The 18,904-nt window shown below is 38.9% G+C and overlaps 2 protein-coding genes across 4 annotated transcripts in view; one reads left to right on the forward strand and one right to left on the reverse strand.

Annotated features, from left to right (window-relative positions):
• The window catches only part of RSRC1 (arginine and serine rich coiled-coil 1), a 169,819-nt gene extending 152,796 nt beyond the window's left edge, over positions 1 to 17,023 (reverse strand). The window contains exons 1-4 of one of the 3 annotated variants that reach the window (XM_026057809.1): positions 16,854 to 17,023; positions 11,034 to 11,076; positions 9,529 to 9,723; positions 6,910 to 7,035 (exon numbers count right to left, since the gene is read on the reverse strand). In XM_026057809.1, coding sequence (XP_025913594.1) covers positions 6,910 to 7,035; positions 9,529 to 9,716 — 314 coding nt within the window. In that variant the 5' untranslated portion in view covers positions 9,717 to 9,723; positions 11,034 to 11,076; positions 16,854 to 17,023. Of the gene's footprint in view, positions 1 to 6,909; positions 7,036 to 9,528; positions 9,724 to 11,033; positions 11,077 to 11,471; positions 11,617 to 16,853 lie in introns of those variants that run through there. The other 2 variants (XM_026057810.1, XM_026057808.1) reach the window with 2 other exon arrangements.
• SHOX2 (short stature homeobox 2) overlaps positions 16,121 to 18,904 on the forward strand; it is a 14,292-nt gene continuing 11,508 nt past the window's right edge. The window contains exon 1 of the mRNA XM_026057777.1: positions 16,121 to 16,184. Coding sequence (XP_025913562.1) covers positions 16,121 to 16,184 — 64 coding nt within the window. The remainder of the gene's footprint in view (positions 16,185 to 18,904) is intronic.

An 18,904-nucleotide genomic window follows, 5' to 3' on the forward strand; every position in this document is an offset into this window, starting at 1 on the left:
CTACCATCAAGGCTAAAAAAGATGATCGCTAATGGCATATCACAACTAAGGGTTTACATTTTATTTTTTAAGATAGTAAAAAAGGAGATTCTCAAAGACAAAGAAACCTCACACAGAAGATGACTGACTCTTGCCAGTATTAAAAACTGGAAGCTGCACAAAGCCTAAGATCTATACCCTACAGTGGCATGCTATAAAGAACATAGGGTGAACAACTGATGCACAGCACAGATTTACAGCTTGCACCGCCATGAATAATTGTTTGGAAGAAGCTATGACCTTTTGAGCACAGACCAAACCCAATGGCAAGAATCTCTAACTTCAAGGTAAGCACTGTCTAGCATTATGCTTGTGTTTGAAGCAGCAGGGTGGAAAATGCAGCTAAAAAGGGGGAGGAGGGGCTTCCTGTAATGCCATCATCACTGTGTGTCATAAATCAGGCAATGCAAATCAGACTAGCTTTAGAGATCACTAAATTTGTGAACCTAACTATTCAATAGATGGGTATACTGACACAGTACTATTATAAAGAAATCAGTATTTTTCATTTCTTGATCCTTTTCATGTTGCACTTTTCTGCATGACTAGAAGACTATCTTTAAATAGTACAAACTATAAATAAAACTAATAAAACCAAAGAATTCTGACAATCTGTGGGGGTTGAACACAAATTAATTTAGTTTACACTGTGAGGATAACAGCTACTTCAATCTACACTCTGCTTTTTCATACCAACAGACAAGCCTACTCCAGAGCCATCCACGGGTAGGTCACCCTGCCACTGGATTGCAATAAGACGTACACACTTCAATATTAAATCAATTAGAGTGAAAAAAGGTTCAAGAAATCAGATGCAACTAAATCCTCCCCACCCCAAAACTCTGACCAAACACTTCCTTCACTGATAGTCTAAAACCATCAAATTCACAAACAAGATTACTTTATGGACTATATTTTCTCCTCTCGGATATGTATAGATATAGTAGCTGTTATAGTGTCAGTCTTTAGGTTGAACTGTGTCAAAGATACTTCAGGACAGCAGTTTTCAATTTAACATAATAGAAGAAGTCAAAAGCACTTGGCAGATAATAAAAACAAACTCACATTTAAATGCAATTATAATGAAATACTCTACGATCATAGGATTGTATGAAAACAAGCAGTAAAGTTTAACATCATTTGGTTAATATTATTTAAAGCTACATGAATTAAAAGACAAGTTCTGATGCAAAATAACTATTTTCATATACAATTAATTTGCAGAACTATTGTAGTGAAAACTCTACAAATATTAACAAGACTATCCACGTACAAATTATATGAAATTTGAGTTTCTCCATTCTAGAGAAGCACAATATTCTAATAAGAACTATCCTAATCTTCACCCAGCAATAATTTCAAGATGATATTATTATTCTCATTTCCTTGAATAATATCCATACTCCAGGGCCATTTTCCTTCTCATATTCAATATCATGCATGCTTGTATCAAGATTCCTTTCTTCATATCCTGTCACAGTATCAATCACTGCCTCCTGTCCACTCAATCCACTTTTGATTTATCAGCCGCCGTCTTTCTGGACTCCATAACTCGACCCAAACCATTTTAGCAAGACATTGACAAATAGCACCCAGTATCACATCAACCTGTTCCACTTAGTAAACTAAGAAACAGTAACTGTGACATCTCTGCATAAGTATTCCATTCTATTCCCCAGACTGATGTATATTAATGAGATGGTATTTGAAATGCTTCTTCCACATCAGCATCTAATATGATCAAATTAGGAAATGGGATGATTTATTAAATTTCGTAGAGCTGAAATATTTCTTTATATCACTATATGTGTGGTTTCAGAAAGTGAGCTGTTGCTTTCAATTTTTCTACTGAGGATGTGCCTGCATTTCACAGACGAATTATTGTCTTTAAAAAGATTGCAAGAAGGCAAAATGTTATTAAGCAAATGCTCAGTAAAACAAACTAAATCGGTTTTAAAATTCCTAATTTAATGTAAATCTTGGTTGTTTTGCTGAAATTCAGTTTGTGATCTTATTAAGTCATATTTGCATTGTACTATCTTGCTGTAGGACAGCTTTAAATTTATAGCATTACTAGAAAGCCCCACTTTTTGACTCCTAAAATGCATCTAAAATAAAATAATTACAATATGCACACATTTTATCTTCTAGTATAAAGTATAAAAAATTAGATTTATGTTACAAAAGTACAATAGCAACTCAAAATATTTTTTTAAATCATTAAGAGACCAAACTTTTCAAATTAAAAATTGATATTTAATAATTTCACATAAAGCTCTATAAATTATTCATTCAAATAAAATACCTGTGTTGGAGAAGTTATTAAGAAATTATATTCTAGCCACAAATAGTTTTACCAACATGTTCATTGCCTTCAAAGACAAACGATCCTAATTTGATGGGGAATTGCAAGGAGAAAAGACATTATGAGAAACAGAACCTGACATCTGCGTGACTTTTTTCAAAAACAAGTCTAGTGATTTAAAGATACCATGTAATGGATCTTAACTTCCAATATGAGACTAGTTATCTAGTGCAAGTTCCATTCCCACTGGAAAACCACAGTTGCTCAAGTCCTAAGAGTGGTACTCTGAAGATTCGAAAGCAATGTTACAAATATGAGTAGTGTAGAGCAGACCTTCACTTTAGTGCTATATCTCATATTGTTGGCTTTTTGGTATTCAGTAGATTTTATTCCCTGCAACTGTCAATTCAGAAGCAGGAGATCAACAAGAATACTTCAGTGGGTAACACACTCCTCACTATGCTAATGCAAGTTGGCTGCTTGAGTTACTTCTGATAATTTTATTAGCTGTTAGTTTTACTTTACGACTTTAACAGAAAATTACATGAAGTATCAACAGAAACTTAGAATATTAAGTTAATGAAAAGGTTAAAAGAACTCCAAGATTTAGTAACCTGATCCATGTGTATTCCAAGGACACATGAGATATTAGATCTCCATTAACTGGAGAAAATACAGGTTCAAATGTCACATTTTAGTACATAAGACTAGTAGGAAACAAAAGTTACAACAAATTATTCATGCTCTGCAAAGCTTTAATCACACCTTTTTTTTTTTTTTTTTTTCTAACTTACTGCTGATAAGTGGCCACAGGAGACAGTTGTATACAAGGACACCTAACAGGGAGCTAATCCTCCCACGAGCCTTCGCAAATTCCCTGTTACTCGACCTAGGGGAGATAACCTCCATTGCTATTGCCACAGCTTCTGAAACCATCTGAATTTTGACTGATTCCTATTTACATAATTTTTCAAACATTAAAGCAAATAATTAGAGTCCATTTTTGCTGTAGTAAAAACTAGTCTTTATTGTTGGTTCTCCCAACAACCCTTCTCTCAAAAATGCTAAGCACAAAAGTCTCAATTAATATAAAATACAAGCCCTTCCTCGTTGTAACATCTTATTTATGTATTGAGATCCTGAAATTCTCTGTAAAAAGGAAAATTATATCTCTGTAAACACTCAGATAAGATCTCTGACACCTATTAACTGGATTTCACAATGTTATCACACCTCAGCAACAGCCAGGGAAATCATACTGACAAGAACAGCCAAAGACAATCAGAAATAAAGTACAATAGTTTCACTTGGGAAAAACTGCACACAAACAAAATAAAATTATTAAGTCATTATATGCATTTCCTGGTTAAGTGGATGCACCTGAGAACATGGAGGAAGAAAAGGAAAGATGTGTTATCCTCATGTTCAAGAGCAGCAAACAACCAAACAAACAAGCCCCCCCACACCCCAGCTCTATAAACCAACAGAGCCCTCCAGAAGAAACACCTTTTAAAAGGTAAGTAAGGGATAACATGTATAAATAATTAAACCCGGGATGAAAATGTTAACTTCAGGCCCCAATGCGGTTAAAAGAAAACACCACCACAGCAGATGACAAAGTGGAGACTCGACTGGAACAGTCTGTGTCCACCCGTTATAATCATTTCACCCAAAGCAGCCAAGGTCTAATGTGATTCTCCCACAAATCTCTCTTCCCTTCTTCAAAAATAAGGAACAAAAAGATGGAGAAGAAATTCTTTTAAACATAATAAGATAGCAATAGGTCAGTTTGAGTCAGGTGTCTCTGGTTAGGTTCTGCTTAAGTTAGCATAATTTAACTTTTCTTTATCTCCTGTTATTCAAAAATAAGTTTAACAAATGGTTAATTACTGTTTTACTTAGGAACACTTTCCCTAGATTCCCTTTAGAGTAGCACCTGCTCACCTTATCATTTTCAATTACAAAAGTAAGTCCATTTACACATTTGCAGTTTGTATTATTCTCTTCTTTTGCTCTTCCAAGTCTCCTCTCCAAACTTCTCAAAATGTGCTACATTTTCCTAGATGCAACTCCATAGTTTCATTCATCCTATTTCCAAACATGAGAAACCGTGTCCCAACAGCCCCAGCTAACTTCCTGAACTGAAAGCCACGAAGGACAGCTGCTCTCCAGCTACACTTCCACACTTCAGGGAAACCGTCAGGCAGGTTCCTTGCACTATTTCAAAGCAAAACCACACACTATATACTTACTTGTTTTCTCCAGTACTTACCTTTAAAAATCATATATGAAAGAAAATACACTGACCCACCCCAAGCAAAAATTAATGAATTACAGATGCCAAATTCCTATGAAAATTCCATAATGACATCAGCACTACAAACCCTTAAGTTATTTGATTTCCTAAACATTAGCACGCTTGCACTAGGCCAGACCAAAGGCCCATCTAGCCCAACATCTGGCCTTTGACAGCAGCCAACAGGATAAGCTTACAGAAAGGGACAAGAACAGGACAAGCAAAAAATATTCCCCCCAGCTTCCAGAAAGCGACAGTTAAACAATTTCCTAAGCCAAATACGGTCTCTTCACATTTAATAGCTCTGGATGGATTTTTCTTTCCTGTTTTTGAATTCATTTAAACATTTGGTATCCACAGCCACCAGCAGCAAGAGGTTCCACAGCTTAATTACATGATATGCAGGCAACCGTAACCTTTAATTTGACTAGGGTCTGCCACCAGCAAACTTCACTTGATGCCTCCATAGGTCTCATATTGAAGACCTTGATCATTCCCTAATCATCTTTTCATGCCATTCACTTTTTATACCCCTGCATCATATTCCTTCTCTTTCCCCAGCATGCTCTTTTCCTGCCTGAAGAATAACGTACTCAAAATTCCTCTTCAGAAAGCTGCCCCATACCTCTGATCAAGCGCACAAGACAGATTGAGAGTGTAAAGAAAGGAACTATTTAGCATTGTTACAACTGCCTCAATACTAATAAATATGGAAAATGCAGGTCTCTAGTAGCAGCTTTCTGCAACTGATTTAACTCCTCCCCAGAAATAAGATTAATCCATGGCTTCATCATGGCATAACATCACAGTAGAGAGCAAGCTTGAAAATTACAATAAAGCAGTCAATGTGACCTGTTGGTTTTAGTTTTATGCTTTTAACATGCCAAAAGACCTTTTTTTTTCCTTTGATAATTTAGGATGTTATTTATAAATATTTTCCCTAAAGAACCATGCTGGTGAATAGTAATATAATTTAAAGCGACCTGCAGCTATACCTTCATAGCTAGAGTACTGAAAAGCCAGTGTATTTTATAAATAATATTTCACAGCATAAAATGAAATAAACTGAAGTCAAGTTAAATTTTTAGGTGCATAATTTCCATATATTGCAATGGCAATTAAGATCACTAAACACCTTGGAAAACATGAGCAATAGTATATTAAACTATGTGTAACAAGACCTGCCATTTATATTTATCACAATAATACCAAGATCTTTAAAACAGGTTATCATATTTCCTAACACTCAGTATCTGACATAATGGAAAAACACCTTCATTTTCACCTTATTTCCTTTGACATTTCATTGTTTTAAACCTGATTTTATTATAAAAAACAGTGGATATTTACAGGAATATTTCTACACCCAGCTCAGGTGCTTACAAGGAGTCTATGGCTCTGATGGTTTGTACACTCAGAGAGATCAGACTGCTTGAATAACCAAATTGCTACTACAAAGGCACTGCAACAATAAGTGTCCAGGCAACTATTATAATGAACAGCTGTGAATAAGTCATGAGAGAATATGAACAGGAAAAAGTGAAATGCTTATGTCTTTCAACAACATTTAGAGGCAAGAATTCTACTGGTTTGGTATAGGAAAATAACATGGTTTTAGTAAATTCTTAATACAGATGCACAAAATTACCCAGCTGAAGAGCTGTAAACACATACCAAAAAAGCTTCAGTCTGCCTGATATTTATCACTCAATAATGGACTTCAGTAGAAAATGATAATACTAATTCTGATATCCACAGATAAACTTTAAATTAACCTTCTTTTTTAATTGAAAACCACAAATAATTGAGGTTCTCTTAATCACAAAAGTATGAAATAGATTTTAATATAATTTGAAAAAATTGAATAGAATTTAAATATTTAAATTCTGTTTATTATTGAAAATACCTATTAGTCACAATCTGATTTATCAAAAATTCAGTTTTCAACATCAGTGTTGAATATTAGCTAAAATCTGTGCAACTATAAACACTTATTTCTTTTCAAGAAAAATACAGATGAGTAAATAACAGTTAAGTCTCATCTTCAGTGAGCCAATACTATGCACCGATGCTACAGAAATCAATAATCAAAAAAAATTCGTAAGACATTTTCAGATGATTACAGTTAGACCAAAGTAGGATGACTTTACCAATTTTTTGCATGTGAACAAATGCAAAATATATAACTTTATATATGGGGATTTTAAATAAATGTTTTTGAGGTAGAATTAATATTTTTTATTTCCTTTCCCTAGAAAAAAAGTCTTACCTTCTTGTTCTACTCTTTGATCTTGATCTTTGAGACCTGTAGGATTTTCCTCTGCCCCTTGATCGGCTACGACTGCGTTTTCTTCTAGAACCATATGAAGAACTACTGCTTGATCTGTGTCTGCGTCTAAAACAAGACCATGCTGTTAGTATGCTACTGCTTCTAAGGAAAAAGTTTACTCTTGAAAAGGATATAAAAATTTTCAAAAATGTACTATTTGTATTACAACAAGTTCTACAAGCCTCAACGGATACCACTATTACACTGTACTAAGTAATTTACATACATGTGAGCAATGTCTGTCTTAAAGAGCATATATTGCAGAATATATATTCCAAGGCAGAAAAAGGGCAGAAGGAGAAAGAAATTACTTATTTGCCCAAAATCATACAATACTTCAAGGGCAAATCTAGGAACACAACCCAGCTCTCGATAGTTCTTAGTCACACAACCAGTTTATGGGAACTCACCGCCTCTGCCAAATCTAAGCTAAGAGAAACATTTAGACCTACATTCTCAGCAGGATTTACACAGAGATACACTGTACAGATCTCTTTTCAGTATAAAGAACTAAAAATCCAGCACTAAAAATGAAATTCATGAAACGTTAGCTTCCACGTAGCCACTCTATATAATTATTTTCAGCCATACTACATACATTTTTATGTACAACTCTACATTTTATGTATTTTAAATTAAGTACACTTGAAAATATTTTATGTATATGTGTCTATATAAACATACACACTTAACTCAATTTTTTATAATATGCAATCTTAGGACTGCTCTGACATAAACAGACTTTTTTTAAAATAAATATATATACACACACACACATTATATATACACATACACACACTGTTAGTAATCAAATAATCAGTATTAATTTATTCCATTTGAGCTTGGAAGTTTTCTCCTGAGTTCAGCCAGGAGTCAGCATTGTATCTTCTTCCCCTCCCCCCCGCCACATTTCATTTATTCAAAGAATAAATTCTTATACACATAGGAGAAAGGTGAAATAATACATACTAAATACACAGATTAAACCAACTAATCTCAAAACTGGGGGAAGGGACACCTTCCAAGTCTTAACGTTTCTTAAGATTCTCTCCGTCTTCAGCTCCCTCACAACTAACTACATAATAGCCCTTATATGAATGCCTGTATTTTGGGGCTTTGGGATGTTTGAGCAGTATTAAAATATAACACCAGATAGAAGCATTTCTATAATTCAGGGTCTAGTCAATGTGTTATGCGTTTATCTAGCATTAGAGAAAAGGTGCTGCATTCTGTACAAGTAGTGCTGCAGCAGTCCAGACTGGAAAGGATTAACAGGTTAACCACTGAAGACCAGGCCTTCACCTGAAAGACGAGTGCAGTGTTCCTGCTAAATGAAGATGAAGAGAAGTACTCTTAGAGATTTTTTTTCTTTTGATTCTTAAGGGTCAGAGACAAATCCAGTATGACCCCAATGTGTAATAGTGACTTAACTGCCAATAGCAAATATCCTAAACTAAGGGCAAAGCAGAAGTGCTGGCCAGATCCTAAAAGCAGACACTTTGGTCTTTCCTGGATTCAATTTAAGTCAACTGGTCTTCATCCAGACTCTAATCTCCCTTCAAGCTCTGTTTTTATCTGAGAGATAGCCATGCCTGCACTGGACTAAAGAGATTCATAAAGCTGCATGTCATCAGCATATTGCTGGCATCGAAGCCCATGTCATCTCACTGTGTCCCCTAAGGGCTGTATGTAGATGCTAAGCAGGAACAGAAGAAAGAGGGAGGGAAAAAAAAAAAAACAAAAAAAAAACAACCAAAAAACCCCCAGAATCAGCCAGCTTGCCCCTCATTGACTTCTCTCTTCTACCAACTAAAGAAAAGTTGGTCAGGAGCAGTTTCTAATGTTTTCCAGTGCAGCTAGACATGCCGAGTATTTTCCAGCTCCACTAAATTGTCCACCACCTGATCAGTTTGAATCCAGGGTCACCTCAAGCCAGACTGAAGACATATCCAGGATATCTAAAAAGATCAGGTGCTGCAGGGTGCCACCTTGATGAAGGAAAGATGGTGTTAGGTCAAGAAAAGAACTGGTGAATATCACTGCATGACCTGTGTTCCCCACAACCAGCTGACTATTGTGTTCTGTAAACATAAAAAACAGTAAGAATGATAGTGAAAACTAGCCTTTATGGCAAATTTGTAGATTTACTGTAAAATCAGCTCAAGTCTTTCAATTAAGAAAGTTTACCTTCTTGTCTTGAAAGCCCTACTTGACTTCTTACAACAGAAAAAAATGACAAAATAGTCTGACTTGTTGAATGAAATTACTTTTCATACTGATGTTAACATACGAACTACTGTATTTCCAAGAAGAGATTCCAAGTTCATTATTTAAAAGGGAGAGAAAGAAACGGTTATTTTTGATGTTTTAATAAAGAAGTTATCTTTGGAGCTGCCTTTACACCTTTTTTTTCCTCCAAGATTAAGAGCTAAATCTGCTATAAAACCCAAACTAGAACTGACTACGCATGGGATTCAAACACTTCTAGCTTTGTAGCACAGTATGAAAGAGCCCGATTTGTAAACAACTGCAACAGCCAGGAAATTACTACAAATGCACCTTTTCTCATAAGAATGTGAACGAGACTGGAGATCTCGAGACCGTGACCTCGACCTTGATTTCCTTCCAGACTTTTTACGGGTGTATGTTCTGCTGTCTGAGGAGCTACTTGAAGATGAACGCCTGCGATGTTTCTTTTTTCTTCGGCTTCTGTTCTCTTCCTCTGTATCTGATGAGCGACGCCCCATTTTTAAACTATGTAAAAACAAAAATTCTTAATTGTAAGAAAATCTTGTGTGTCTACATTGTGTTATATAATAATATAATTATATTATACATACTAGATACAGAATAATACCTTTATTTAATTTTCATGTGGATAGGAAATTTGGGGTTTATATTTAAATCCTTATTTTATTTTTGCATAAAATGTCAACAATCTCAGATTGCCAAGTAACTTGAAATTTACACCGTCAGTAAATTTACATAAATTTATTATGGTACTGAATATTTGTTCTAAACTTTCTCAAAAGATATCTCAATTATTTAAACACAGATAAATGTTTTGATAAAATCCATCATTATAATCAAAACATGTTTTCCTTCAACTTCTTTATACATTTTTAAACATAGACAAAAATTTCTAAAAAATTAGTAGAGTAATGTGTATGCAGGTACTTCCAATACCTGAAATTTCACATTAAGGTGATATGAAGTCATCATTATAATATATTTAATGTTTAAATTAAAGTTATAAAGGAAGATAATTATCTTCATTGCACAGTCAGTTATATCAGTAACTGAAATCAACAACTACTTGCTGTTGTGTTTTACGTATGTTTTTGTTTCTCCTTGTCATAATCAAAACATACATTTAGAAAATATTTTCTAGAAAGCTATTTTTAAATTATTTTATACTAGAGCTAGGCTGATTTTGGTGCTTAGTCTGAACACAACTTTAAATGGCTTTATTCCAAAATCAGAACTAAAAATACTGAACTTCAGACACGTTTCTTGATCTCCAAGATGTTTACCTGAATCAAGTTTCAAGTTTACAGACTTTGCTAATAGAACCGTAAACAAAAAAGCCTGTATACTGCCATTCATTTCATTGCTACAAAAACAATCATCTTTCCTTGGTTTGGAACTCATAAGAGATCAGCTTTGTTGCTGTCATCTTCCGATTAAAGAAATGCTATATTTCTCGAATCTTTCAGGATGTAAAAAAGTGGATAATGTTTTAAAACTATTTTTGATCCAGCAACACTACCCCTGTCCATCCAAAACTTAAGATTCCTCTTCATGCACTTTAACTAATGACACTTAGTGAGAGGCCTTCTTCCCAAGAAGAAACAGTTATTTCAAGGCTCCCTAACCACTTCTGTACTAGGAAAACAGGAACCTGTAGTTCTTTGATGTTCATATCAACAGCAGAAGCTAAATCATGCATATATTTTACCACAGCATCATCTGTCTTTAACCAACAGTGAAATATTATGGGCCCTCACATTCCTAGCACATACAAGTTGTATTTTCTGCATACAAACTTCCACCCTTCTTCATACCTTTTATCACCTTGGCAGCAGACCCTAATCTCCAGGGCAGAGACTGAAAACAGAACAAAAGAGAAATTCACTGTTAAGCACATTTAGGCTTATATGCAAATACAAGTCTTGATTACTTTAGGCCCTTAGGTCAAAGAGTATGACTGACAAAAAGCCCTGCTTAGCCCACGGATAAAAATCTCTTAAACATAAATTTTCACCCTTAAGCTCCCAAGACAGCTAAAATTCCGATTCTGCGCATGATCATACCGGCTACCACCCTACACTGAGACATCTAAACACCTATGCAGGTATGGCATTCACAAAGTCAGCATGCCGTGACCAAGTTCCCAAGGGAGTCTTCCAAGTAGTTACATTCAAAATTTAACAAATATACAGACAACATTGAGTTTAACAGAATATCAGTTAAAAACTAAGCCAGAGACACAGCAAACCTACAGGTGAAGCTCTGGTCACAACACACTGCTCGCATCCTGCAGAAGCTGGTCTGCTGCGTCGCAAGGGCTGCCCGAATCCTGGAGCGAGAGCGCTACCGCAAGCACAGGTCCTGGCTCAAAGGGACATTCTCCTGGAAAGTGCCAAGTCCTCGACCTGACTTCTACTTCATGACTTCCATATCTTATCCAACAATTGTTTAAAGCAAAATACAAGACGGCATGTATTTGGATTTTTTTTTGGTGTTTACAAGAGTTTATCTATTATCACAATCAAAAGAGCCATGTAACTCTCATTCCTATGTATCCAAACCTCTGCGGATCATGCATGGATCTCAGGCACGCAGTTTGGAGCTATCGACTCCATTCCTGCAGCCAGGAGTGCCAACAAATTAGTCATGACTAAGCTTTGCCACATTGTTTGTATACCCACCTCAATTTTCAACAGGTTTAGTTTTCAGTACATTACAACTGGGCATTCAGCTAACAATCTAAGCAAAGCATTTTTGAAATATCCAGCTAAACCCAGCAAATCTCCATGCACCTAAAACAGCAGAACTTTAGAAGGATGCCATGCTCTGCAAGATTATTTTTAAAAATAAAATGTTATTTTGAATGTCTTACTAAAGGTATTCCACACAGATTTGGAGAGGATAAAAAAAGCAATACTTTAAAGACCATTTTATCTTGTTTAAATAAATGACATTAATTTATAATTCTGTGGAGAAAGGTTAACTTTTATCAACACACTATCTTGTGCCGTTGCTTTATTTTTTTCCACTACCAGTAAAAGCTTTACAGAACCCTAAGATACTAACACTTATTGAACAGTAAAATAAAACTCTTTCAATATGTATTGATAGAACAATCGTCAAATTAAGATGAACCTGAATCTCAAACTTAAGTAGAACTGTTCATAAAGATGAAACCACAACGCATGGATTTTAAGTTAAAAGCTCACAAACCAAGGATCATGACAGCAAGATTAATGAAAGAGACCAGAGAAATCCAGAGTACAAAAGACATTTCTGCTGAGATATTCACCACTTGATGCGGATATCATTATGAGCCAGAACATTACACTTCAACATATATATTATCTGCTGTTTAACTTCCTTCTTTTCCTGCCATCAGGTTTTCTTCATTTGGACACATAACTGGATTAAGAAGCACATCAAGCTAGTGACACATACTATGTAAATCTCAGTTGTGTGTTCAGGACCAAAGAACTCCTCCACGCCATGGGCTGTTTCACCACGTGGCCAGCCCTACTGCACACAGGCAAAACACTTCTACTTCACCCAGACTTGAGCCTCAGCAGTTCCAGGAAGCACTGGGTTTACCGTGGAAGAGCTACAGGACAAAGGCATGCAGGTGACTGATTCCCTGCGTGTTCTAGGGTTTTCACCCGAAAAGAGGTTGCCAGAAGCAGGCTGTTGATCTTGGGACAATACATCAGTCCTAGTAGCTCCCTCCCACAGCGATATCTTGGGAGCACACAGGCAGTTGACAAACTAGTGTGGCAGGCACTATCTTTTACCAGGGGTCTTCAGACCATCCTTCATCACATCACACATTTTCCTGTAAAGACACCTCCTGTAAACATAGCACTTGAAAGCAGTCAATTATCAAGACCTATATCAGGCTAGCACTCCGCCTGGCTACAGCTTACTCCCTCCGTATTCCTGAACTGACCTGGAAAAACGGATTGCCAACGTAGATCAGTCACACCAGCTGAAGCCTTACGGATGGAAGAGTTGTTTTGACAGGTCAACAGTGGTCCATAAACCGTTTCCACAAACAAGACTGTATAACAGTATCCACAGACGGAGGAGGTAAACTAAGAATGCTCAGGTTACCTAATTTTGGTATTTCCCACCTTTTAAATAATTGTCTGAAACCCTAATAGCCATTAAAGCACAGGGCCTGTATGCATCCATATATCGCTTCCTATTTTTTCTAAAAAGCACACTAGAAAAAAAAATTAAGACTCATTACATGGCATCATATGCTGAAGCTCATGGGCTTTTTCTAACCATATGTTTCAAGACAAAGTTTGTAGATCCACCACAAAGACTTCTACCACTGGGTTAACAGAGTGACATAAGACAGTTCACCCTTATAGCTGTGGAGACTGGATCCCATTTTTAAGGCTCCTTACCCTTATATTTCTCAGATATAAATGTTAGGCCATATGCACTTGCAATAGGTGATAGGCTCCTGCCAACTCCTCCCTCTTATGTGCAGACATGGGGGAAGATAAGGTTCTCAATGCCTGGTGAGGCACAAGAATCAGCACTTAAGTGTTTACTATTCTCCACCTCATTTGAGAAACAACAGGCAAGCAGCAGCCTGTGGGCTACCAGTTGCATCATATTAAAGTAACTCCCAGTAGCAGTAGGGTTTCTTGTTTTGTTTTTTTAAATCCTGACTATAGAGCAGTACTAGAAGGAGAAGGAAGAGTTTTATTAGCAATTGCTGACAGCAGATGAATGGTAAAACTCTGAAAATGTAGGTTACATTCCAGGCTTCTGTGGGGAGAGATTCTCTGACCCTCCCAACAGTGAGGCTCGCTCTTGTCCACCTCTCAGCCCTGACCTTCCCTCTTGGTAGTCCTCGTCCAGCCTCAGTGTATTCCCTCGCCCGCTTCTGAATTCAAATCAAACTGCTCTGGTCAAACGGAAACAAACACAGAGTTCAGAAGATGCTGTCTCCAGATATGAGGACCCCCGGCAGCTGCACTCATGCTGAACCCCAAGCTGGATCATCAAATTAATCAGCTATTTAAATATTTCTGAAAGCTCTACCAAATATATGTAAACTTCAACTTTTTGAAGGCTTACAATTTGTCTAAAACTGAACAGCTTCTCAATAGGATGATAAAACTTATCAGGTCCAGCTGTTAAAGTCCCTGTTCTGGAGCACAGGCATGCTGGAGTATCCAAAAGAAAGGTCTCCTGACTTTTCTTTTTTTTTCTTCTCTTCTTCTTTTTTTTTAAGCGCTTAAAAAAAAAAAAAACCTCTTGTTTCTGGAAACTCATGCTTTGGTTTAATTGGTTTTTAATTTCAATTTTGGCTGAAATTAAAACAAATAACTGCATGCTCTCATGCACACATTTTGCCAGGGGAAACACCAGCATCAAAAATTTCAAACCAACTCCTTACATTTGGCAAAGTTATAAACAGTGCTATTAAGCTCACCTGCAAACAGCTAAATAACTTCCCAACACTGAATGTAAAAATGCAAAGAAAAAGATAGGTAAAATATGAAGCAAGCAACAGACATTTCTTAAAGAAGACCTACACTATTCAGAGAGTAAGGTACACATTACAACGTAATAAACATACAATCATTGATTTGAACTTGTCCAATCTTGTTTTACAGTTTTTAGAATTATTTCAAGTAAACGATACTTGTATATTTTCCACAAACATCAATCTCAAATTATTTTTACATTTACTGATGTAGATTGTCAGAAGATAGTATTGTTAGTTTTAATCACAGAGGCTGTTACCCAGTAAACATTGCTACAGCAGGCTACGCTTCAGCACAATATCCAATTAGATGATATAAATCTTTAGTTATCATAATCAGACAGCTGTTATAAAGACAAAATAACCTCCACATTTGTTCGACATCAAGTCTTTATTATAGTTTGTGTTTGTTAGTTACTAAGAAACTGATCACAAGTGACTTGCAGTAATCACTAACCACATACGCTGTTTATATAGCATCTCTGCAAACAAGACCTCTGAAGAAATTCTAACCAATCACATCGGAACAAATACCGCGAGCACCTCAGCACCCCCTTCTTTCCCGGCAAGCTGTGCATGTACATATATGGGGGAGAATCAACGAGTCAGGATGAGATAGCGCTTGACAAGCCCCAGCGAGAAAACAATGCTAACTGAAGCGAAATTTATTCAAAGTTCCCGATGAACATGCTCACTACCTAGGCAGTGCGATTCACAGTGATACTAGCAATCGCAACATCTATCCCCCCAAAAGGGGGGATGATAAACAGGCAGAGGGTAAAAGTCTATCTCAGACAGCTCCAGTGCGTACAGATCAAGGAGTGTATCCCCACCAAGACTGTACTTTATGTGGAAACTCTCCCCACTCAAAAACTCAGAAAAAATTGTTCTTGGTAGACAAAGAGATTTGATCAAAAAAGTAAGATAACTGTTCTTACGAACAACAACCTGAATTGTTGTTGCTATTAAATACTTATCTAATGGTCTTTCTTTCCCTTAGTCAAGTCTCCAGACCACTACAGGCGGAACACCTAAATCACATCTACCAGTACAGCTACCGTAACCACTTATCTTAGGAAAAACAAACAAACAAAAGAACTAGAGATCAAAGAATCACAGAAACTCAGTTACTTTGTTACACTCAAATATACACCACAGGAACAAGACTCCACTGGCACTGGACATGCCATAACACTATAGTTTGGTTAAATAAGGGATTTCTCTTTGACAATGTCAATGGTATTTTTCAAAGCTACTGATTTTGAACTTGAAGAAAGTTTACCTCAATTCAGAATCACAAATGAACAATTTTTAATAGTGACACTCTTCGATTCAGCTTCACATTTCTAGATTTCAAAGTTAAATATGGAAAAAAAGCTAGGCTTAAGGAGACATGACATGCCCATGGTCATCCAGGATGCTAAGAGCAAAATTGGGAATGGAACCAAGTTCTCAAACCCCAGTAAAAGCCCTCATCTACTAAGAGGCTGCCTCCACAACCCACCTTTCGCTCAATACTTAGTTCTACTAACTGGCTTTCCACAGTATGACTATATTTTTCATATTTGAAGGCAATAAGAACTATGAAGATTCTCAGCTTAGCTCAGTCAAGATAAGCTGATAAGTGCAAAAACAATCAGTATTTGCTCCAATTTTTCATTAAACAGCAAGAATGTAAAAAAGTAACAGTTTTTCAGAAAAAAACTTAGGGATTTTTTAAGTTTATATGAACTTTATGACGCAACTTCTAATATTTCTTTTAAATCAAGTTCTAGACACTGTCCATACTTACTGGGTAAAGGATTATGCTGAACAGCTTCAAATAACAATGAATTTAAAAATAACCTGAATCCCTGGAACAGCTAGACTGTTCCAAGAAGCGTTCTTTCTGTATCTGAAAGTGAAAGAAGTAGCCTTCAGAGCTGCGGTTAGCTGAATTGTAAAATGAAAATACCTTGACTGAGTGCTGCTAGTAAAAACACATCATATATAGATAGATATGTACATATAGGCACATCACATACGAAGCAGAATTGCATGCTTTCTTCAGTCGAGTTTTCACAGATGAGCGGTGGGAAAGTAAGATTCTACAAACAAAAAACTAACAGAAAAGCTAAGAGTTTCCTCTTACCATGCTATGAACTGAAAAAGAGTTTTATTTGCGGGTTCCAGGGACAGGGGCAACCCTCGTCACCGACACTAAGGCACGCCGCATTCGGAACAGTTTGGGGACACACGAACAAAACCGGGCTGGAAGGGGCAAGCCGCTCGGGCTCCTCGCTGACCCCGGAGCCGGCAGACACCCGCCGAGAGGGCCGCGCCCGCGCAGGCCACGCGCGTCTGCGACCGCAAACCATGGCGCCCGCCTCAGCCCCGAGGGGGAAACCCCGGCGGCGGCGGGCAGGGCGCGGAGGGGCCCAGCGGGGCCGGGCCTGGGCCTGGGCCTGGGCCTAGGCCTGGGCCTGGGCGTCGCCATGGCAACGCGGGCCCGTCCGCCCGGCCCGGCCCGGCCCGCACCGCCGCCCCTCAGGCCGCGGCCCGCGGCTCGGCGAGCCCGGCTGCAGGCGGCTCCCGGCCCCCGCGGCGACGGCGGCAGGGGCGGCCCGCGGGCCCCTCCCGGCCCGGCCCGGTTACCTGAGCGCCGCGGCGGCGCGGCCGGCGGGTCCCGAGGCGGCGCGGCCCGCGGCTGCCCGGTTTGAGCGCAGCGCCTTCCTGGGGCGGCGGGCAGGCGGAGCCAAGCCATCGCCGAGCGCATCCACGCGGCCAGGCAGCGCGGCGGAGCGCAGAGGCATCGATCGAGGGGCGGCCGAGCGCCGCGCCGCGCTGCGCAGCGCCGTGCGCGCCCGCGGGGGCCGGGGCCGGGGATGGGGATGGGGCGCCGAGCCGGGGCTCCCCCACCGCAGCCGGGCCGCCACGTTCACGCCCCTTCTGCAGCCAGAAGCGCCGGAATAAGCCACGGGGCCCTGGCTCTGGAGGGTGCGCTGTGATTAAAATTGCAGTGATTTATTTGCAAATTGCTTGAAAGCGCTGCGTTTCGCCCTCCCTGGGGGTGATGGGCTTGGGAGGCCGGGCGCAAATTATTTTCTCAGCTAGGGAGATTGTTTTGGCCGGTGGAGGCTGAGGAGGAGGAGGAGGAGGAGGCGGCGGGGCTGCGGGGAGGGGAGAGAAAATAAAATTTATAGTTTTTCATTTAAGCCAAAAGTAATTAAAGAGGCTCGCTATTTCCTGGCATTCCGGTTGCACTGAGATATCCCCCCTTGGCAGAAAGGAAAGCGTGTGTGTGTGTCCCCCCGGCTGCGCGCACCCAGCGCCTGGGCCGGGGGCGGCTCTGCAACGAGCGCGGGGCCGCGGCCAGCTCCGCGGAGAGCCGCGGGGAGCCGCGGAGGCGGCGAGGGACGGGCCCACCGCGTTCCCAGGAATCCGTTCCCGCGGGGGCTCCTCTGGCTTCTGACGAATTTTGTTACTTTACCGTTAGTTTCCCAGCACACTCTCCCTTTCGCAGTAATTAGGAAGTCTTTCATAATGAGGTACCTAGCGCAGTGACGAAAGAGCCGCGGATAATGATCTCCCCTCGCATCTTTAAAGTCGGGTAACGACACGCTGATTTTTTTCCCCGTTGGTGTCTCGCAGTCCGATACTTCGCAGTATCAGAAATGTCAGCTGGAACAGACCGAGGCGAAAGGACTGTCTTTTAATGACGGCGTGACCTGTTTTGTTTTCTGAAAGTGCTAAAACAGAGTAAAAGTAAATTATGGCCCATTGTGGCCGAAGCATGCATAATTGGATCGGAAGAAATGGTAATTAAATTCTAAATACTGTACCTGTTCTAGTAAATAAACACTCTTTTATGTAAAGTCATCTTTCCAAAGGTCAAATGAAAAATCAATACCTAAGCAAGAGTTAAACAATTTTGAATAATTTATTAGAATTCTACCAAAGGTGCAAAATAGATGACTTCTGTCAATAAAAGTACTATCTTAATGGGATTTAAACAACAAAGGAAAAAATCAGTATTAGCAATAAATAGCGTAATTCTGTCTAATCTGATGCCTCAATTTGCCGTATGAGAGAACGTTAATGACGCGACTGTATTTGTCACTGTCAATTAGGCTGCGATTTATTCGGGGGACCCGCGCGGCCACGCAGGAACTTTTCGGGCTCCGCGCTACGCGGCCGCCGAGC

Source organism: Apteryx rowi, unplaced genomic scaffold (genome assembly GCF_003343035.1).
Source record: "Apteryx rowi isolate R43461 unplaced genomic scaffold, aptRow1 scaffold_140, whole genome shotgun sequence".
Classification (NCBI taxonomy): Eukaryota; Metazoa; Chordata; class Aves; order Apterygiformes; family Apterygidae; genus Apteryx; species Apteryx rowi.